General features: G+C 41.3%; 1 protein-coding gene across 2 annotated transcripts; it reads left to right on the top strand.

The window, feature by feature from the left end:
- Nucleotides 1–5,285: 5,285 nt before the first annotated feature.
- On the top strand, nt 5,286–21,338 carry CRBN (cereblon). 2 transcript variants are annotated; one of them, XM_026035442.1, is made up of 11 exons: nt 5,286–5,352; nt 7,389–7,498; nt 8,185–8,387; nt 9,249–9,398; nt 11,762–11,924; nt 12,915–12,977; nt 13,600–13,684; nt 14,196–14,311; nt 17,125–17,189; nt 18,234–18,365; nt 18,898–21,338. In XM_026035442.1, exons 1-11 carry the CDS (start codon nt 5,286–5,288, stop codon nt 19,079–19,081), a joined length of 1,338 nt encoding a protein of 445 aa, XP_025891227.1. In that variant the 3' UTR covers nt 19,082–21,338. The 2 variants fall into 2 exon arrangements, with proteins under 2 accessions (XP_025891227.1, XP_025891228.1); XM_026035443.1 differs by having other exon boundaries at nt 5,292–5,352; nt 7,392–7,498; nt 18,898–19,081.
- The last annotated feature ends 692 nt before the right edge of the window (nt 21,339–22,030 follow it).

Below are 22,030 nucleotides of genomic sequence, written 5' to 3' on the forward strand. Positions count from 1 at the left end.
CTCTGGCTACAGGTCCCAGGATTTACTTCGGGAAAGCACCTTGGCCATGTGCAGGGCGGTAGGTGATGCAGGATTTTGCATTCTTGCCCCTTTCCCTTCATTTCAGCAGAAGAAAACAAGTCCCAAGTTTGATATGCAAGTGCTGAGGCTCGAGGTAGGGAATGCAGCAGATGGGCTGCACTGTATCAGACACCAGCGAATCTCTAACGGGCTGTTATTAATGCAGGGAGATTGACTGAAAACATTTTGCTTTGGCAGCTCTTCAGCAATTCACAGTTCATTTCCAATCATTACAGTAATTACGTTGCGAGCGCCGAGTGCAGGTCCAGTGGCCCTGGGCAAGCGGGCTGGAGGGCCCCTGGCACTGGGGTGCCAAACTGGTCCTGGAGATCACAAAATCCCTAGGAATAATCCCTGAGATTGCATAAATTTATTTAACATCATTCAGTCCTGAACCTGTATGCCTGCAGTTACTGGATAATTTATACCATCAACAAAGTTAAATTATTTGCCTTTGATTCTTTAAAAAATAAAATACAGTCTTTTTATTCCTTTTTATTCAGGCAGTTTGGGAATATGGCAAATTAAACTTCAGAGCCTTTGCAACAGTAGGGCAGTGTTTCTGAATGCACTTTTGTCTGTTTCTTGCTAATTTTTGGCTGCAAATTGTTGGTTTTCATCCATATTTCTCAAGCAGGAATTCATACAAAAATTCTGAGGATATAAAGTGCTTGTGTCTGCACATCTAGCACTTTATCTGTAAACAAGGTGAGCTTCCTATCTCCCTGTTTTTGCAATCCTCCAGGCCAGTTATTTGATTGACTGCAGCTCAGAGTTTCAATAAGTCTGGCCACAACAACAAAAATATTGCAGATATATCTATATCTTTTAAGCTGTGATTGTCTGGTCCTTTCTCATAAAGGAAAAAAAATCCCATAGCACAGGTATATTAGGCTGTACCTGCTGCTTCTCTCACCAGCAAATGATGTCCTAATGCATTCCTGGAAAATAACACTTTCTCTGCTTCTTTTATAGTCTTTATGCAAGATTTTGGGTATATTGTGTGAGGATGTGATGCTTCCTGCAGTTGTGGCAAGAACAGGCTTCTTCAGGCTATCGGCTAAGTTGTTAAATGGGACCAAGTTGCTGTTGCAAAGGAGGATTTGCCTTGCAGCTTCCTCTGTTTGCAGCAGAACATGTGTCAGAGCATTATAATAATTTAAATTAATGCGTCTATTGAATGGCATCCTTTAGTTCTTTTGTAATTAACAGAATCATAAATGTTTCCATCTAATCCATCTAATGGCTGTGAAATCCAGAGTCTTTGCTGTAAATGCATTGCACACAATGCATCAGGGATAACCACCGTTGGGTCTGTTTAACGTAGCTTTTTTTCTCTTCTTATTTGAACTAGTTAACTGCAGGGTTTATTTACATACAGTGATTAGTTAACTTTTATGTGAGCTTTGAAAGAAGAATGAATTTAGCTGATTATGGAATGCAGAAACACACTATTTTGCCTAGTTTTGAATAAGGCTGGGCTGGACTTTTAGTCTTGTTTCCAGTCCCTGTGTTTGTGCTGATGGGCTCGGGGACCAAGAATCCTGCAGCAGCTCCAGATAACTTTTGATCAACAAAGGCATTTCGTACCGAGCTGCCCGTTTTGGAAGGGTCCTAGGCAGCCACAGCCAGGTCCCTGCATGCAAAGGGCTCTTCATTAAAAATATCCTCAAAGCTGCACCGAGCTGCGTCATAAAACAGGGTGTTTTGTGAAGCACTGAGTGCTTTTAAAACCTTACCCGGAGCAGTGTCTGGCCACCTGCCTTGTCCATCACAGCCCTCCTATGAAGCAGGGAGACCTTTCCAACTGGAAACCTGTGAATTATCATCAGCTTTCCGAATCCTAGTTGACGGTGTTGAAATGCTGTCTTATCAGTCTGTTACTTTTGCAAAAAGTAGCTTGCTCTGAGGAAGGGCAAACCTGCCTGAGAGGCAGAGGGGAAGGCTGCTCTGTCAGGAATCTGATCCTCACTCCGGCAGCTCTTGGGGCTGGGTTGAGCTGAATCCTTCGGCTCCTGAAAAACAGGACATTCAGAGAGAATTATTCCATTTTGCACTTTATAATCTGGCTACTCTTTTTTTTCCATCTGCTTATCAGAACTTAATAATCAAGTTATTGATTATTAATCAATAAGGCCTCTTTTTGATTTAATCACTGCTTATCTAGGGAAAAAAAAAGAAAAAAAAACACACAGCAAATAAGGCAAATGTCACCTTTAGCTGACTGTCCACAGTGCCTCATCTGTGCAGTCTGCTCTCTGTCTTTCCAAAGGGCCTTTGAGCTCAGTGCTGTGTTCTGCCCCACATGCCTTCCCGCTGCAAGGGCTCCGGGGGATGTTTCAGGGGAAGGAACTTTCACCTTGCTGCGAGATAAATGCAAAAGGAAGCTTTGGAGTCTCTCACCTCCTGGGCTTTGGCTGGGCTTTCCAGAATAAGGAGTGGGTAAAGGCACTTTGATACTTTTTAGAGAATAACTGTGATTTTCTATTCCACTGTAATTTTCTAGGCCATCAGAAAATTGTGTATATGTCTGCATTTGACATTGTGTGTACATCTGCATTGGACAAAGTTGTCTGTGGGCAAAAGGTAAGTGAACCACTCCAAGGCCTTGAATGTGGTGAACCAGTAAGTCCCTATGAAATCAATGACAAATTCTGTGTGGGTATTAGAGTTTTAAAATTCAGAGTTTAAGGTGGTTTGAAACACGGGAGATGATTGACTGCTGTGCGAATGGCCAACACGATATAATGCATTGCTGAGGATCTGCTCAAGTACTGAGCCATGGAAGGAAATTGGACTAAAATGGACTTCCATATCAGAGCTTATACTGGGATGAATTTTTCATGCTTTATAGATAGTAATATTAAACTGTTAATAATCTTACTATTTACAAGTAATTATCTCTGTAAAGGACCTGAAATAGTTTGAAAACATCTGTATCCTTTTGCAATCAGTGCACATCTGCCCTTAACCAAGGAGACAATTTGATGTGGTAGCTCTAGGGACAGACTGTGGAGGCTGGTGGCAGCACCTCAGGAGCTGACGTGCGGGACCATCCTTAACCTTCACCAGGACCAGTGAACCTGCCGGCTCGCACCACTGATTCCCAACTCTGTTTGCAAGCGCAGCAGTCACACAGGGACAGCGCTTGGCCGCTTTTCTCCAAACAAGCACGTTTCTCAGAGCCATCAGGAAGCCCCAGGTTTGCACAGGGGCAGCACTCAGTTACCTAAAGGACACGAGGTCTTTTTGAGTCGGTACACTCATCCAGCTTGCATTTCCCACAGCAGTTTTCCTCACTTTCTTTTCTCTCTTTTTTTTTTTTTTTTTAGGAACCATATTCCTGTTTGTAGTCACATTTTCTTTCTATCCCATGCCCTCTGCCACTTCTGTTGAATATGGGTTGTGCACACACGTCAACGAGCTGCTTGCTTGGCAGGAGCTGGCAAGAGAATTTGCTTTGCAGCGCAGTAATGGGCCTCTGTGTTTAATAGCCACCAGTCCAAAAGCCACCAGCATTTTCAGGAGCCACTCATTTGTCACACTGGCCTGCCCTTGTCATCTGCTGAGGCAATGAGAATTAAAGGAGAGTTGTACGTGTGCCCCATTCCTCCCAGCAATCCAGCTGAAACAAGCTTTAGCCACTTCAAAATAGACGAGTCATCTGCTGCTATTAGATTTTACAGCAGCTCCCTTTTTTTCTGAAATAGTTTCCCTGTCTATGGCTGCTTTCTTGGGTTTAGAAGGATATCGCCCTTGCAGACACGGACAGCTTGGGGATGACTAGTTTGGTAGCCAGGCTCAGCATCTGTGGACTGCTCAATATCAACAGGGCGACCCTGTCCCCAAGAAATCCTTTGGGCAATTGGACCTGCTTTGGGCACTGCTGGGATAGCCTGGTTGAGGATGTGGAGATGTAGAGGCACATGAAGCTTTTGTCATGTATTTTTCCCCCCTGCCTTTTTCCAGATGAAAACTGTAGAATCTGTTATTGTCTTGCAACTGTTTTTTTTCTTCTTCTTCTTTTTTTTTTTCTCTTTCTCCCAGAAGGTAGTACATCATCTAAAGGTCAAGAGACACTTTTTATTTTCTAATACTGGGCATAGTGTTTTGTTCTGCCTAGTCTTCATAGATTTAGCTGTCTAATTTAGACATAGATATAGATTTAGCTGAGCTAATTTATTGGTAGAGTAGAAATGAATGTCATGCATACATGTGACTTTTGCTGTTAGAACTAGACTACAAAGACAACTTTTAAACATAAGTAGTTGCTGTAGTTGCACACAGCATGCTGTAGAAACACACAGAAAGGCCGCATTTAAAAGGAATAGGTCAAAGATCAAACTTTTCCATTCTTTGCTCTGAATCCCCTAAAAATAGAGCTGGCCAAGCGCTGCCTGTGACTCAGCTGGCTCCTGGGAGGAAGGGAAAGGCGAACAAGTGTATGCTGAGCACCACCTAGTGCCACTGAGCCCGGCATGCCAGAAATTAATTCAATTTTCCTCTTATTTCGAGTAAGGAGGTGGCAGGGGGATGCACTGGCACTGGGTGTGATGGCTCAGGCACATTGCATGCCAGTGAAGCTGCGCTTGCTCTTGCTGTCTCTGCTTTTGTCCTCTTTGTAGAGTTTCCCACACTTTTTCCTTCTGCGAGCAGAAACAGGGGTCCCTGTGCTGTAAGAACAGCACTCCTAAAAAGATGTGCAAAATGAGCCACAGCCATCCCTGAGTATCTGTATCATAAAGAGGTGCTAAAAAGGAAAAAAGAAAAAAAAAGAAAAAAAAAAGAGAAAAAAAAAAAAGAAAAAAAAAAAGTGAAGCCTGTCCTAGAGAGAGATCTGAGGACAGGCCCAAAACAATAAATCCTAGAGAGAGATCTGAGGACAGGCCCAAAACAATAAATCCTTGCCAAAATGAGTGGCCAATTACTAAATTTGATAAGCTTGTGCTTTTTCTTCTTGAAATCAGTTTAAAAAAAAAGAATAAAATAAAAAATATTAACAAATAAAGTCTCTAAAAAAAATTATACCCCTTCGGTAAATACCCCTTCGGATACAGAGGTAGATGTGCTCAGGCGGGCCTCGAACCGGCGGCCTTGCTGAGGCGGCCGCGGGGCTCGAACCGGCGTCATCCTGAGCGGCGCCGCTGGAGGCCGCTGCGGCTGCTCGGGCCCCGCCCCGCGCTCGCTCCGCCCGCCTTCCCAGGCTGCTCCGCGGGTAAACAGCGATGGCCGCCGAGGAGGGAGGCGGCGAGCCCCGCGACGACATGGGCAACCACCTGCAGCTCGTGCCCGGTAAGGGCGGCCGCGGCGCGGAACGGAGCGGCGGGCGCGCCGGTTCCCGCCGCCACGAGCCGGCCCCTGCCGCCACGAGCCGGCCCCTGCCGCCGCCGCCGCCGCGCGCTCGCGGCTCTAGCGGCCGCTGCTCCCCTGCTCCGGGAACCTGGGGAAAAACGCGTAGTTTCGGGGTCAAGAGAGTGCCGCGGGGAAGGGAATATAAAGATCCTGCAGGTCACGCGGCAGCCGGGCGGCTTCCTCTGAAGGGGTGGAGGAGCCGGGCGGGCGCCGCGCGCCGCCAGGCCGCGCCGGCCCGCAATCAAAAATAATAACTAAAAACACAATAATGAGGCGGGAAGGAGAAGCCGCAGGCGCTCGCGGCGGTGCCGGGAGGGCGCCGGTGGCGTGGCCGCCTCGCGGCGGTGCGGTCCGCTCGCTGCACCTGCAGCGCGGGGAGTCGCGGCCGCGCCGCGCGGCGGGAAGGGCCTCGCGGGGCGGCTGGAGGGGCCGCGAGCCCGGGGCCACGGCCCGCGAGCCCGGGGCGGCTGGAGGGGCCGCGAGCCCGGGGCCACGGCCCGCGAGCCCCGGGGCGGCTGGAGGGGCCGCGAGCCCGGGGCCACGGCCCGCGAGCCCCGGGTGCAGCAGCAGCAGGGTGTTAGTGCTGCTGCTGCTGCTGGCTGGGCCCTCTTGTGTTTCCCTTCTGCTTTGGACCCACATGAAAACTTCCTTCTCTCACCCGTCCCCCTGTCACTCCAACCCATGGAAACTGCTGCGTGTATTTTACATATTAAACACTTTGCAGGAGAAAAACATTACGAAGAAAAGGAGTATTTTCTATAATGGCATGGAAGGCCATGCCTTGGTGCTTTAAGTTATGTAATTAGGTAGGGCACCAAACAGTCTCCAAACTCTTTTTTCCCCTTCTCATATTGAGTTATTTCTTGTTGAGAAGTAAGTGGTTTAGGGTGGACTTGTAAGATCAATGGGGCTCTGTTCCTGCAGCAGAGAAGGTTCTGTAAGCTAGGAAATGCTTTAAAAAGAACAGGTAAAACTAATATATCAGCTGAGGCTTTTGTGAAGGGCAGCAGTGCCTGATGAACACGGAGGGAGATGGGAGGTTTTCCCAAAGCCGCGGGTAATGTTTTCCTCATTGTTCTCTCATCCTCCCACTCCCCCAAATCACTTATTGATTAAGAAGGGTTGGAGAGCCTCCTGTTTCTGAAGCAGGGCTGCTTGGGCAGTGTCCTTCTGTTGCAAGGCAGCGACTCTACTCTGCAGTTTTCAGAGCCAGATTGTGCATTAAAAAAATCGTTAATTATAGAGGCAGGCAGCTAAATAGACCATCGTGAAGATGGTTTCTGGCCTTCGTTTTCAAGTTCTAAATTATGGTTTTCAGCACCATTGTGGTTGTCCCTTACTTGGTATAAGAAGGCACCAGTTTTGATTTGGAAGGTTTATAATAACATCCATTCTGGACGTGATGGGTAAATGGTGACTGTGTTACTGATTTAAAGTAATAGGATCAAGTAGTGCAATTTATAATGTAAATGCATACTCAAAACAATGTAATTATTGCATATTTTAAGTAGATCTAGATCTAGAATGGTCAGTGAAGCCAATATTTTAGACAGATAAATTCCTTTGATTTTCTTAGTTTTTTATTTATGTTTAAATAAGTACTGCCATATGAAATTTGATCTTTTTTTTCCAATAATCAGGGTAGCTGTTTAGTGCTTTCTATAATTTATTGAAATGGATTTCATACAGATGAATGCACTGCTTATGTGTTTCCAGAATAAAATTATCATCTTATCTAAAAGCTTTTTTTTTTTTTTTTAAGAATAGCACCTAGAATTGAGAAATGAGAAGAAAGCGGTATTTTTAAGTATTATTTTTTTATCTGAAGTCCTTTGCAGAGTCATATGGCTTCCTTAACAACAGGGTTAACATTGTCTAGAAATGCAAGCAAGAGGCTGTGTGAACACAGAGCTTTGCTCAATTGTCTTAATCTTTGCTTATTGATTTCTACATAATATTTTGTATGTGCTTTTCAGCAGAGAGCGAGGAAGAGGATGACAATGAAATGGAAGTTGAAGATCAAGATAGTAAAGCTGAAAAACCAAATATCATTAATTTTGACACCAGCTTGCCAACCTCTCATGTGGTATGTTCTTTTTCTATATATATTCCACTAAAAATGTTTTGGAGAGGTTTTGATTGAGTGATATATACACATACACCCTTTGATTTCGATAAAGCTGCTGAATAAATGCAATAGTATGCCTGCTGATTCTCGGGTTGGTAAGTAAATCTTGCTAAAAATGTAATAATCTGTATGTATTCTGCTTGTTGCTCTCTATTGCTCATTTGTAGTGGACAAGGGATTTTTGCTGAGAGCCATTCAGAGGGGTATCTTTGAATTGTTCAGTCCAGAAGTTTCTGTCCACTTCTGTACTGATGCACATGATCCCTCCTGGATGTTTCAGGGGTAGAAGAGCTGAGGGCTTTGCTGCTCTAACTTGTCCCATAGACACTGGGGTAGAAATAAGCAGTGTTTTGTGTTAGTCAAGATGCTGATTTAGCTGGAGTCCAAAAAGAGGCTTCCGTGGAGCATGTCCTGTGGTCTGGCATAAGCAGGTTACATGTGATAGTGAGTGCCTAATGTTCTGAAGATGGCACTGCACACAAATATTCAGTGTACCAGGTTCACTTTTTCGAATCATTGACCTCTTATGATTGTTTTTGTACAATTCTATTGTAAAATCCTTAAAACAATGACTTAGTTTTATTTCATTTTTATAAAACAAAAGCCTCCTATACAAGTGTTATTTCTTTAATTTTTGTTTTCAGTATTTAGGTTCTGATATGGAAGAATTTCATGGGAGAACAGTGCACGATGATGACAGCTGTCAGGTGATTCCAGTGCTGCCTCACGTGATGGTGATGTTGATTCCTGGACAGACGTTGCCTCTTCAGCTTTTTCACCCTCAAGAGGTTAGCATGGTGCGGAATTTAATTCAGAAAGACAGAACATTTGCTGTTCTTGCATACAGGTAAAATACACGAGTGGATTTACTGATGGTATGGAACATGTATTTTTAGTGCTGATTTCTCTGGGCGCTAGATCTAAAGCAGATAATTGCATCTATTTTGTGATGTATAACAAAAGTTGAGGTTTAAAACCGTTAGACAAACTTCCAACTTGCAGTGAAAAGGATGCTGTGTAGCTGCCTGACAGCATCAGAAAAACATTCCTTTTGTGTAGAGAAACAGTAAGTGTTGACTTGCTTTCCTTGTTCATATATTCTCTTGATTTCAGTAACTGTTTGAGTGCACTTCTGTACCTTACTTTAAGAAAAAGCCTCAACTTGAAATACAAAAAAATGAGATTCTTGCTGTGGGACCTTCATTGTCATAAAGATATATACTTGTTTTGTGTATAAATTAACAAGCATAGGTAAATGTTTAACATTAGAGTTGAGGGAAATGAGTTGATAAAACTGCAGAGAAGATAAAGGGTAATCTGTGCCAAAAGAGGCTGGGAATCTTCCTCTGCTCTACCCCAGTTTGCTACAATTTAATTATGTGGGAGATGGGAGCAGCTGTTTTTAGAAAGTCAGTTCTAGTGCTTTCAGTGTCTGCATTTCAAATGCAGTTTTGATCCCTATGTTTCCAGAATCTAACCTCTACATGCTAAAATAACCAAATATTCATCATCAACAAAATAGAACTTATTTGTAAACAGGAGGAATAACAGTTGAAGTCAGTTTGAAGGTATTTGACCCAGTTTGCTTTTTCAAATTGATTAAACAGACAATCAGTGTAGGGAGAAAAACTAGTGAAATCTGAATGGACAGTGTTATTTGGAGCACAGGTAACCTTTTTTTTTTTTTTTTTTATTCTGTTGCTTTTAGTAATGCACGTGAGAGGGAAGCACATTTTGGAACAACAGCAGAAATATATGCATACCGAGAAGAGCAGGAATTTGGAATTGAAACTGTTAAAGTGAAAGCAATAGGGAGACAAAGGTTCAAGGTGCTTGAAATCAGACCCCAGTCAGATGGGTAAGAAAATAATTTAATGTTGCATGTTGCAAATCCTGTCGTATTAGCACTTTGCATAGTAGACTGCTAAAATGTCTAATGCTTAACATCCTTCTGAAGATTGTCTGTTGTTTTTTTCACCAAGGCATTTACATTTTACCGCTTGTGAATCTACCCTTTCAGTTGTACGAATGGTTAATTGGTATAGATACTAATTATGCAGACGACCAGCAACTCCTTTGGTTATTAAGATTTCTGACATTTGCTATTCTGAGACTCATATTTTAGTTGTTAGTAACTTTTCTCTAAAACTTTCTAAAGAATGTCTTCAAATGGTGTGATCTGATATGTGTGAGAACACGTTTGTCAGAATTAATTTGTTTCTGGATAAGACAGGAGAAAGTCACTGATTTGTGTCAAAAATTCCAATGTTTTCTTTCATTCTCTCACATCCCAGTTTCAATCTTGATGTGGAATGAGAGGGGGCTCCTTTATTAAGTGTATGCCTTCAGCTGCCTTTGGGAAAAGCCAGATTCCGTGCCTCTGAAAAACTGTAATCCGCATTTCTTTCCAGAGATGGTCTGCACTGGGCCTGTACAGCTTCAGCTGAGCCTGACTTTATGTGCACCTGCAGCTCTGAACTGCTGCAGGCAAGGGGACAACACTGAAACTGTGAAAAATAAGCCTTTCCTTTTTTGTACTTTGTGAGATCTTTATCTCCTGAGCCTCAGCAGTATGTAGAGGATTCAGCTGCATGGTTCAAGTGCAGAAAGGATGTAACAGGGCCCCAGAGGCGGGTGGTGCTTTTCACAGGAAGCATTAGAAAAGTGGAGAACTGGAGACTGGTAATAATAGCAAAGAAAGAAGTAACTTCTAAATTATTTTTCTTTGTGAAACTTCTCTCTCTTTTTTTCTTTTTTAAGAAAACTTTTCTATTTTTTCTTAGCTGTTTTTTGAAGCTGAGAGAGAACCTAAACTGAAACAGAAGCTGAAAGGAGCACATGCTAAATGTTGTTCAGGTTATCAAAGGTAGCTATGCCTGCAGTGAAAAAGACGGTTAGCTCTGAGATCCTTTTGAATTGGATGCTCCCTGGCTGGTGGCTGTGCTAACATCCCCAGACAAAAGCATTCCAGCTTCAGTGTGGGAGCTCTTCTAAATATGAGACATCCAAACCTCACCTGCTGTTTCATCTTCCTTCTCCTGCACTGCATTTGTAATCCATCCCTGTGCTGGTGAGGAGCACACAGCAATTGCATAATTCCCTGTTCCCTTCTTCCAGCTGTTCTGTGCTATGCTGCCCTCCCTTCTCTAGTGCTTGGGCAGCAAAGAAATTTGGAAGGAATAAAAAAAAATAGATTGTGTATTGGTATCTAGATGGACTTTGCTTTGCAAGGAGCAAATAAAATAAATCAAGACCTTTGTACATGATTAAGATGAACATAGTGTTCACGTTGAATGTGAACACAGGAGGGGGGGAAATTTTGTCAGTCTTGGTCAGTCTTTTTTTCTATTTGTGAAAGGGAGCAAGACCTTTAACAGTTAAGGATACATATTATCTACTGTCATCAGGAGCTCAGCAGTCTGAACTTATCATTTTTTTATGTTTTAAAAACAAGTAAAAAAATGAGGACTAACTGTATTACTTTGCTGTTCTTCACCATCTAACCTTTTGATTGCATGTAACATTCTCAATTTTACAGTTGAGAAAAGCTATTGTTTGAACACAAGATGGCAGTGCTTGGATGACTACAGTAGCAATGGCATTGGTTTTGGGAATTCAGTGTCTAGAACAGTGGATGTACAGAGATTCAGTATTAAAAAAATTTTGTTATGAAGGTCTTGCATCTATAGCCTGGGAGAGGTCACTCTTAAGCATCATGTTTGCAACTGTCATTCACAAATATGAATTTTTAAATGTTGGAAATAAGGGAGGTAGGATTTAGTTTCTAATCAAGGCAGTGCTTTTGCTGAAAAAGTTAAACTAGTGATTCCTTTCAGAGTCCTGTATGTCGGTACAAGAATACTTGGTAAATAGATCATTCTGATTTTTAAAGGAGGATGAAAAGTAAGGCTGAAGACCCTTTAATGCTCCTTCTTTCATCTCAGGTCAGCACAGTGACTTTTAGGATTTAGCCAGTGGCATAAGATATTTTGTTTATTACAATTATACTGCATGTTACCTGAGGTAATTAGATTTATGGTAGTACAATTGTAAAATCTGATAAAATGGGTTCCTGTTTGAATTCCATAACAGGATGTAGCAGCTTTATCTTTTAACACATGCCCGCGTTTTTATAAGTAGTAAAATCCATTTTTAAAACTCCTGTATGTGTGTGCATATCTCTCTCTTTTCTCTTTTTTTTTTTTCCTTCCTCTTTATCAGAATTCAACAGGCTAAGGTACAAATCCTTCCTGAACGGGTGCTGCCTTCAACAATGTCAGCAGTGCAGCTGCAATCTCTCAACCGATGCCACATTTTTCCTTCTTCGAAACCTGCATCACGGAAGGATCGAACTATACATCAGTGGTGGCAGAAATATCAAAAGGTCAGAAGCTAATTATGTTTTTTATTTTTTATTTGATGGTATTTCAAAAATCGATATGAAATTCCATCTGTGCATCTTTAGAGGAGGATGAACAAACTGGGATGTTAAGATGTCAAGTTCCTGTTTTTTCTGGAGATTTTTTTGTCCGTTGCAGTTAAATGATAAGCATTTTTTTCATGAATTCTACTAGATTTTAATTACAGTATTTTTACTTTTTAGAGAGTGTTCGTGTTTATCTTTCAAATCAAGTTATAAGGTGTAATCACCTGTTTAAACAGGAAAATTAGAGTAGTACCACTGTAATTATGAGTCTTTTTCCTTTCTGGATGTGCTTATTCAGGAATATTAGTGTTTTTAATACCAGTGAGGTTGTAATGTTTGCACATATTTATGTTGCCGGTTAAACAAACAGGCTAGGAAGGGTAAAAATCAGTGTTTATATCAGTCAAATATGCTCATCCAGAAGGTTGTTCATTAACAAGCAGGCTGAACTTTACTACAGCTTGAGCATGCTTTATATTGTACTTTAATCTCCTTATTAAAGTGTATATATATGTGTGTGTTTGTGTGTGTGTATACATATACATATCTTACTGACTTCAATGATTAACAATTATTTTGTTACACTCGTACCATTTATCATGCAACTAAAATATGATCAAAAACCCTTCAGTAAAATATAGTCATGAGACCTTCAAAGTATTTATATATATAAATATATATATATATTATTATTTGTGTGTGTGAGAGAGAGAGAGATTAAACATCATAGTTACCCAATGGTAATTTTTCAGCTCTGAGAAGTACCTTCTGGAACTCCTAGCTTGTGTACATATTTTTGATATTTTTAGTTTTTAACAGGTCTGTTCCCCATTTAAAAAGTGTCATTGTATGCCTTTTCATATATGTTAGCTTAAAATACCTGATCTGTCTCATTGATCTCCTTATTTTACTTATTTATTCAAGAAAAAAAATATGCTTTGTTTTTAGAGGAAGTTTCACTGTGCAAGTTTGACATCTTGGCCTCCCTGGCTCTACTCTTTATATGATGCTGTAAGTTCATACTAAACGTTACCAAGTAATCTATGATTAATTTTGTCTATTTTAGTACAAAACAAGAAATCTTGAATGGGATTGCAGGTTATATTTTAAACAAGAGCATAGTTTTTGGTTTACTGTTAGAAGAACAGGTAAGATTCTTCCTTGGTATAGGTGGTCCCTGGTGCTCTAGCACCGGGGTGGACAGAGGGAGGTGGATAGCAGAGGTTTTGATCCTTTGCTCCAACTCTCTCTATAGAGTTGGATACATATATATCTATATGTTTATATACATATAGGTGTATGTATGTATGTAAAAGAAAGCAATTGGTATAAGAGAGGGAGAAGGCTAGTCCTGGTCTGGTTTGCACTGTTTTGCCATTTGAACACTTATCTGCTTCTCTCAAATGAGAATTATGACTACTGTCATAATTGGCTGTTGGTTGAATTTGGCCTGTTTCCCACCTGGTTTTGCATATAGTTTAAGTTACATGAATATGAAGTAAATATGTAGTTACTGTAAGTTTTAAAAGCACCTAGGGCAAATAGCTTACTCTACGTTTTGCTTCCTTTTTTTTTGTTTTTAAGAAAACAGAAATACCTATGTATTTAAATTAGGCTTTTCTTCTAACAAAAGGAAACCTTGATGGAAAGAGTCAAGAGGCAGCTACATGAATGGGATGAAAATCTTAAAGATGAATCTCTGCCAACAAACCCAATAGGTATGATGTTCTTTATCTTGTGAACTCAAATTGGATTTAAAAAAAAAAAAAAGGTTTCCAAAAAAAAAAACCCAGGGCTTATGTTTTCTTGGTAATTCATCCCTCACTCCCAGGTTCCAATAAATTTTGATGTCTGGTTTTGGACAGATTTGACAAAAGGAAGATATATCTCTTGGAAGTCATGTAGTTCATCTGAGTTTTATGAAACAGAAGCAGAAGTCTGTTGTGCTTTCTGTAGGGATGAATGTAATATAAATGATTCATAAGAAAATGAACCAAAAGCATACTGGATTTTTATTACTATTAATGAGTCCAAGTGGTTTTGTTTATATAATCTCTTGGTGCCTACCTCTCATTACCCTTGGTAAGACATGAGACCATTCATGAGGGAAAATGGCATCAGTAACTGGACCACCAAAAAAGTATTAAACTTCAATCTGTAACTGAGTATAAGCAGTAGTTTTCATTTCTGTCTTGCATTCTAACGGGCCTGGTGCTCCTTCATTTCCAGATTTTTCTTACAGAGTTGCTGCCTGCCTGCCTATTGATGATGCTTTACGTATACAGTTGCTTAAAATAGGTAGTGCTGTTCAAAGACTCCGATGTGAATTAGATATTATGAACAAAGTGAGTATTTTCTTTACCTGTCGTTGACTTTGAATAGTTCTTCCTGAAAAATATGAGTGACTGCAACATTTTATAACAAAAATCTTTAAAACCGATCTATATTATTTTTAAAGTGTGAATTTGGGAATTGCTTTATTTTTTCCTTTCTCTTTTTTTCCAAGAAATAAAATGTTACAGCTAGATTTCGTACTAAACTCTATTAAGCATGAAAGCTTAGCAAGCGACATGCAGTAATATTTGCTCATTAGAAACTATGCTTACTATCTTACTGCACTGTTTTAGCCAAGAGATGGTGCTAGAGGTCTTATGTAGCCAGCACTAATGTTTTAAAAATCAACATGTAACACATAACAAGAAAGTAGCATTCTGCCATGAAAAAATGCGATTTTCATAGCTCACTTCTACAAAGATTTATCTTTTGGTATTGAGTATGCATCTAAATAAATATTAGACAAAATGATTTTTAATAAGACATATATTGCCTTCTTAAGTCTCTTTGCGGTGATTTAAGATTTGTCTCGTCTTCCTTGAATGTTCTTCCCAAGACTATGTAATGCTCTAAATTTAGAATATTAAAGCTTTATTTTCGCATGATACATTTCTCCAAAATAAGTATAATATTACATATTGTAAGCCTGATGCAATTACCAATCAACCTCATATTGAATGCATCTCTTCTAGGAGCAGCATTTGTTGTAACATCTTGCAGCATTTCCAGTAGTGGTTCAGATTCCTACTCCTTATTGAATTTTCAGTAGTAGTATTTGAATGGATAGATGAAGGTTGCCTCACCCCAGTCCCAGAGGGTCATGTATTTATATTGCAGAGAGTCACCATCTGCAACCCTAACTGCCTCTGCCCTTGCTGGTTGGCAGTTGCTGCTGGTTGTTGGGGATACCCAAGTCATGTCTTGTGCTGGTGCTGCCCTTTTTTGTTGGGGTAGAGCAGGGAGGTTTGACCTGTTTGCCTACAAGCCTGTGTCTGGGGAAATGAGCACTGGGGTTTTCTGTTAGAAGCTTTCTCCTCTTCCCAGAGGAAGCTTTCTCCTGCACAAAACTCTACATGAGGATGTACAGAGAAAAGGAGAGATAGAAAAGCTTCTCTTTCAAACTCATAAAAATGGATGTTTTCACGTGAATGTTTGTAACCCTGTTAAATTTCATTGTCATTTCACTGCTCCAAGAGCTGTTAAAATAAAATTGGGGTGCTTCCAAGAACTGTGGTTGATCAGTACATGATACATATTTCATAAATCTCAAAGAGACTGGAATACTTAAATTACTCTTACAAAATTTAAGTTGAAGTTGAGTTTAGTGCATAACTTTTCTTTCTCTGGAAATGTGGGGTAGAGAGGTGATAAAGAAGTGCTTTCAGCATCAGCGTGTGGTATTCTGTAAATGTTTGCAACTGTTGTAATAGTTAAGGAAATATTTAGTGTAAGCATGAAGTGCATTATGTTTGGGGGAGTTTCATTTGGACAAATCCATTCTTCTTAAAACAAATAAGGGGTACTCTGGCATCCCTTTAAAATTCCTTACTTTTAAAGGAATGCACATCACTCACAGGTATAACACTTCTGCGAATTCTGCTTGCAAGTGCTAATTGTAGCAACCGGATTTGGAAGCGGAGGGATAGAATTAAGTAGCTGCCTAAATTGGATTCTGAGAGGGATATGTGAACATTAGATCACAGTCTGCAATAAGGGTGATTAAAGTGAGAGAGCGATTGTAGGCATTAAAGGTCACTGCTGGGAGAAGGAGGCCAACTGAGCTTTAAGAAGGAGAGTAAAGCAAATTGGCATATGATTAATAGCACCTGTGCACAGCACAGCACTTTTTCTTCCTTTGATCTCAAAGATCCGTAGACAGTCTGAAACTGTGGGCAGAACCAGAGCAACCTGCAGGAAAGGAGCCAGAGGAAGCCAACATGCAGTAACCAGGCTGGAGAAGCAGAAGAGAGGGAAGGAGAGAGTAAAGGCTGGCAAATACCTGTGTAACATCACAGTAATGGGGTAGGAGGCAGAACTCGGGAAGACTCAGGAGCACAAGCTGTGATTTATTGGAATTTTTTAAAGGAAATCTGCTCACACAGGGGTTTTTCCAAGTGAAGATCCCTGAAGCAGCATTTTCTTCCAAAGTGAGGTGGATCCTTCTCTTGATAGAAATTCATATGCATTTTCCTTAAGAAGAGGTAGAACTATTGCACCTCCTAAGTTATAGTTAAGTAGTCTACCGAGCTGATTTGAATGCGTATTTTCTGAGCAATGTCAGTGATCATTTTTATACTTTGTAGATATTGTAGGAGGTAAATCTGTGTGTTACAATCTTTAAGAGAAAGATCAATACATGTTATTTAATTTTCCTGAGGAAATAAGTCATTGATATATACTGCAGTATTCCCAAACTTTAGAAGTTTTGTGAAGCCACAATGGTTGCATTTGTACTCATCTGTCTTTTCTTTGTTTTATCTCAGAAGACCAACAGCTTTTAGTTTCTGAACTAGCTTTTCAAGCTCGTACTAAGCTGAATCATTTATTATGGTTGTTTAGTCCATACCTCTTGTTTTCATGAATCCTTGAAAAGTAATGGTAAATAAAAACTGTTTTTCTTTTAGAGAACAATTCCTACTTACCATAAATAAATACATAAAAGAGTATTCTTTAGCATGAAGATCTAAGTGACTACTGTACAGACTGGAAAAAGAATTGATGCAAAGTCTCTTCTGAGAGAAGGAAGGAAATTTTTATTATTTGCCACTGTGCTGTCAGGTGTCTGGAAATGAATGAAATTATCCTCTTTGTTTTCCTTTCCCAGTGCACATCTCTCTGTTGTAAGCAATGCCAAGATACAGAAATAACAACCAAGAATGAAATATTCAGGTGAGTTTAATGCTCTTGATCTTTGGGAGGTTCTTGATCAGAACTGTTGACACAGCAAACTAGATTAAGCTAGGATAGAGGTATTGCAATTTCCACGCTCTCATAAAATTTAAATACACATTTATATGGAATTTTCTTTATAAAAGTGAGGTTGTTTATTTTGTCTTTTTTTCATAAAAAAGTTAGTAAACCCAAACATCACCCAAAGCACATATATTGTAGTAGAAATTGTTAGTGTGAAAGATTGTGTTTTGTCCCCCAGTCCACCTTAACATTGAAGACTAAGCACTGCTGTGGTGAGTTTTGGAATGTGAGAAGTTTGTTATGTGTAAAATGTGGGTTCTTACGAATTTGATTCAGAAATAACATCACAAAGAATGTTTCTGAACAGTGCATTCCAGCTTTCTATACTCAGCAAGCTCTGACAGCAGATTCACAGGTGCTGACTGGGTAGCCCCCAGAATACTGTTATATGGGGAAATTGACTGTTTTTGTCATTAAGCATTCTGATCCCTCTTTTAATGTACGATTATATGATTTAAGCCTAAGAGTTGTTCTGAGCAGTGTGTTGCCATGGTATATTGGATGTATACAATACCCTCTCATATTTAACCAGTGACAGAACGATTTGTTTTCCAAAGGATTGCTATTTCTGGCAGTTTTGTCACTATTTTCATCTTGAATAACTGAAATCTGTCTGTTACCTAATGTCAATGTGAAGGTTAAAAGATGCCTTCGTTTAAGAAAGCAAGACTCCCCACAGTTTTTCTTATCAGAGTAATTAGGCATGATGCAGTCATTAAAAAATAGTTTCTTAACTTCTACTTAAAAGGTGGATTCCAGAAGCCACAATTTCTGCTGTATTAATATAGTGTATGTCAGCAGATAAACGAAATTAGTCTGATAAATGCACATTTTCCTCGTATTTTAAATCTGATTTAAGAGTAGGAATACAGATTCTACTTGTTTTTGTTGGAAGCTGCTTGAATTCAGCTTGAACTTCCTCCCCGACCCCGTCAGAGATGCTGTTTGTGTTCGTTGCAGCTTGTCCTTGTGCGGCCCCATGGCCGCCTACGTGAATCCTCACGGATACATCCACGAGACCCTCACCGTGTATAAAGCCTCCAACCTGAATCTCAGCGGGCGACCATCGACAGAGCACAGCTGGTTCCCTGGGTAATACAATTAAAATAAGTTCTATTGGTAAATGACAGAAATTTAGCTGTAAGTATATTCCTGCAACTGTAGAGTAATAAATATATGCACTTTGAAACATAGAGGCTCCTATGAAGAAATTGAAGTTAGTGTAGGCCTTTTGTTAGTACAAAGTAAAATAGAAGACTGAGGTGAAACTTGCAGAATTTCTCTTGAATCTCTTAAATCTGTGAAAGCTTTAGGATTTCAAATCACAATCTGGCACCTGAAAACTTTACAGAGGATGCCAGTTTTTTGACATTTGTCTTGTCCTTGAATATTTCCTTTTCTTCTTTAGAGGTTTTTAAATGTTGGAGGTTTTCTTGGCTGAATTTCTTAGACATCTGCAGGGTTTGTAGGTGGGAACTGGACCCCTGGCCTCCTGCAGTTCCCTGGAAATCCAGCTTGAGACTGGCGTTGCCATCCCCACGGATAAACCAAACTGTGCTCTGGTATTTGCAGGATGTCTTTGTGTGTGTGGCAGCCTGACCCTGTCTTGTTGTACTTCGCCCAGGTACGCATGGACTATAGCCCAGTGCCGGGTCTGCGGGAACCACATGGGCTGGAAGTTCACGGCTACCAAGAAGGAGATGTCCCCTCAGAAGTTCTGGGGACTGACGCGCTCGGCCCTCCTGCCCCGCATCCCAGAAGCAGAGGACGAGTCGGGCCACGATCGGTCGCCGCTGCTCTGCCTCTAATCTCCTCACCTGCCCTGAAACCAGCAGGGCCTGTCCCTTACACTCGTCTGCTCAGTTCTGCTTCTGATGCTTACTTTAAAAAAACAAAAGCCCCGCTCTGACCCCCAGAAAGCAAACAGCCCAGCGTGCAGGCATCGCTCCGTGCGGGTTCGGGGTGCACACGCAGTGCTGCTGCTGGAGACGTGCTGACGATTGCAGGTGGAACCTTTACAGAGGCAGCTTGGCAGAGCAGGTCGCGTGAGGCACCGGGAAACGCACCCGGTTTGTCAGGACGGGCTTGACTTGGAGCTTTCTGCTTTCCTGTGTAATTTCAGAAAGTATTTGCTGCTGTTGATCTGCAGTGAAAGGAGGACGGAGAGGGAGGGGAGTTGAAATTACAGTTAAGGTATGATTCATGCCATTTCTGGATGATGCAATTTCTTATGATGATAGAGCCCAGTTGTTTGCTGGACTATTTTCCCACAGTATCCTTAGTGGTTATGCAGAGAGGTTATCCATTTCTAACTATGTATATGACTTCCAGTTTTATGTCTGTGCTGATTCTCAAATATTTGCTGAATGACCATCAAAGAAACGAAAAGGCGGAAATCTCTCTTCCAAGGGGTGTGATCCTAATGGTGGGAGCAAGAGCTTCCTGCTACCTGCAGCCAGAGCACTTGCATTGCAATTCCTTTGGAAGGAAACTCAGATGAGGTGTCTGGTCCTTGTCACTTGATGTACTTGGCATGTTTGCCTTTAGCTAGCTTTAAATTTTTAAATAACTTAAACTAAGTACACAGGCTGATCCCAGTACATAAGCTATAGTGTCATTGCCCATTAATGTGTTTACAATAACTTCTCGAATGAGTTCTCTAAAGCCTCGTTTGCTGTGTGGATGCCCGAGGTTATGTGAAGTCATCTTGAATAGCTGACTCTGGACTTCTCACCACTACATACTTAGGCAAGGTGGAGGCCCTTGCTATTCTTTTTTTCTTTCAAGCTTTCATATCATAAGGTGAAATTTTGCATTGTTACCACGCTCACCTGACAAAAGGCAGAAGTTTCTAAGCAAAGCAGTAGTAAAAGGCAGTGGGCTGATGGTGTTCTTCCTCCCCCACCCCGAGGTGCTCTTTGTGCTGCAGAAATGGATGTCAAAATGGGGCAGCTTTTGCTGCTGTTTTTCTCCTTCAAATGTACTGTTAGAAGCTGAAGGCAAAAGATTTCTGCTGCATGTGTGTGTGTGTCCATACATACTTCCCCCACCCCCTTTTGATGCTTCTTTGTTCAGTCTGTTTCTTCAATGTAAGTCTTTGAGAACTCGTGTTGTTGCAGAGAATGCCACCAAAATACTTCAGACATAAACCACTGCTTGCCCCATCCTTTCACACCCGAGCATCATGTGTGCTGTAGCAGGGACAGGTGAAGGCTGGACTCGAGCATCTCTTAAAAGACAAGTAGGTGATTTAAATGGTAATGTGGTGGCTGTTGCATTGCAGCTGAAAAAGCTGCAGATGTGGAAGGCGGCTAGAAAACGAAAGGCTGTTAGGATGCTTCTCTACAAGGGGTGTAGAAACTAATGACTGTGCAACTCAGGTTTAGGTCTTTGGAGCCTTCTACCTCTGTGCTTCTGTGATAACTTGTGTTCGCTCCATAGGCATCTTCACCACGTGTTTAGTTTTGCGTGCAGTGCTTGGGCCTCCAGGGAGCTGTGAAGAGCAGTACTTCTTTTAATACAATTCTGAACAAGTAGGCGGTGAACGATGGCTCGTTTTGCTAAATAAAGCACCCTGTATTTTGCTTACTTTTTTTCTAATAAGCTTTCAGAAGACCAAGGTGCTGCGCAGTAGTGTGGAAGAGTGAGAGAGACTGTGAAACTTCGGTAACCACTGAGGCTGGTTGTGGAGCTCCCCCTCACTCCTTGCACACATTCACGTGCCCACAGACACACGTGGCTTGGTTGTAACTGGGATTGGTTTTCCCCAAGATTTAAACACAAGTTCAGTGTACCGCCTCTTGCCATTCATCTTACACATTTGCTGAGGATAAGGCGAGTGGTTTGAATGTTTTCTGAGCTGAACCTTAAGGTGTTCTGGCTTTTGGCCAAGTCTCTCAGATTGCTTTGATTAAAACTGATGTTATGCTGACAATGTTTGAACACAAAATAGGCATATTTTTGTTACTGTGTAAATATAGTCAAATGTAAACTAATATAATCAAGTGAGGTAAGTCAGAAGTAAATTTAACGCTTACTTAACTTCCTTGTTGATGATGCTTTTCCCATCTGCCTGATCCTCGGTACTGTGTTTGTTGTCAACAAGGTTGACGGCACCTCCGGGATGGAAAAGCAGCGGCTGGCGCTGCCGGGACGGCCCGGAGCTTCCTGAGCGGGAGGCACGTGGCTGCTGCCTGGGACGGGCTCGGTGCAGCCCTTGGGGCTGCTGCTCCTCTTTTGAAGATAGACCTGCTGGCGTTGGTGGGATTGCTGACAGGTGCGGGTAGCAAGTACGGCCGAGAGGGAAGAACCACGGAACTGGGACAAGTTTCTGCAAGGAACTGCTTGAACTGCAGGTGCAGGGGGAGGTGGCGGTTGCTCCCAGCTTTTCCTCTTCTCCCTGCCCTCATGGCAGCCATTGAAGGTGCATGGGCACAGGCACATTGGAGAAGACACATTTCTAACACTCTTCCAACTTTTTTTTTTTTTTTTTTTTTTTTTTTTTAGTAATAATGTTATTTTTTTTTTTTCTGCAGTTCTTTTTTTTTTTTTTTATTTTCCCACCTGTGTGCCAGTTGCTCTCTGAAAGCTCTCCCTTCATCCACCTCTGGAGATGACTTTGCAGGAAAAAAAAAATCTTGTTGCTTGCACATGTCTGCGAAGAATAAACCTCAGTCTGTTACAAAACTCATGGGAGCAGTTGATTGGTTTGCACCATGGAGGGGAAGAAGCGGGTTGGTGTTGCTTTCTCTTCGTTT

Source organism: Nothoprocta perdicaria, unplaced genomic scaffold (assembly GCF_003342845.1).
Source record: "Nothoprocta perdicaria isolate Ctin4 unplaced genomic scaffold, notPer1 scaffold_16, whole genome shotgun sequence".
NCBI classification, from domain to species: Eukaryota; Metazoa; Chordata; class Aves; order Tinamiformes; family Tinamidae; genus Nothoprocta; species Nothoprocta perdicaria.

Coding starts and splice junctions, on each gene's coding strand:
- CRBN (XM_026035442.1), top strand. CDS start 5,286: ATGGCCGCCGAGGAGGGAGGCGGCGAGCCCCGCGACGACATGGGCAAC. Junction 7,499..8,184: donor GCTTGCCAACCTCTCATGTG/GTATGTTCTTTT, acceptor TTTTGTTTTCAG/TATTTAGGTTCTGATATGGA. Junction 18,366..18,897: donor GAGCACAGCTGGTTCCCTGG/GTAATACAATTA, acceptor TACTTCGCCCAG/GTACGCATGGACTATAGCCC.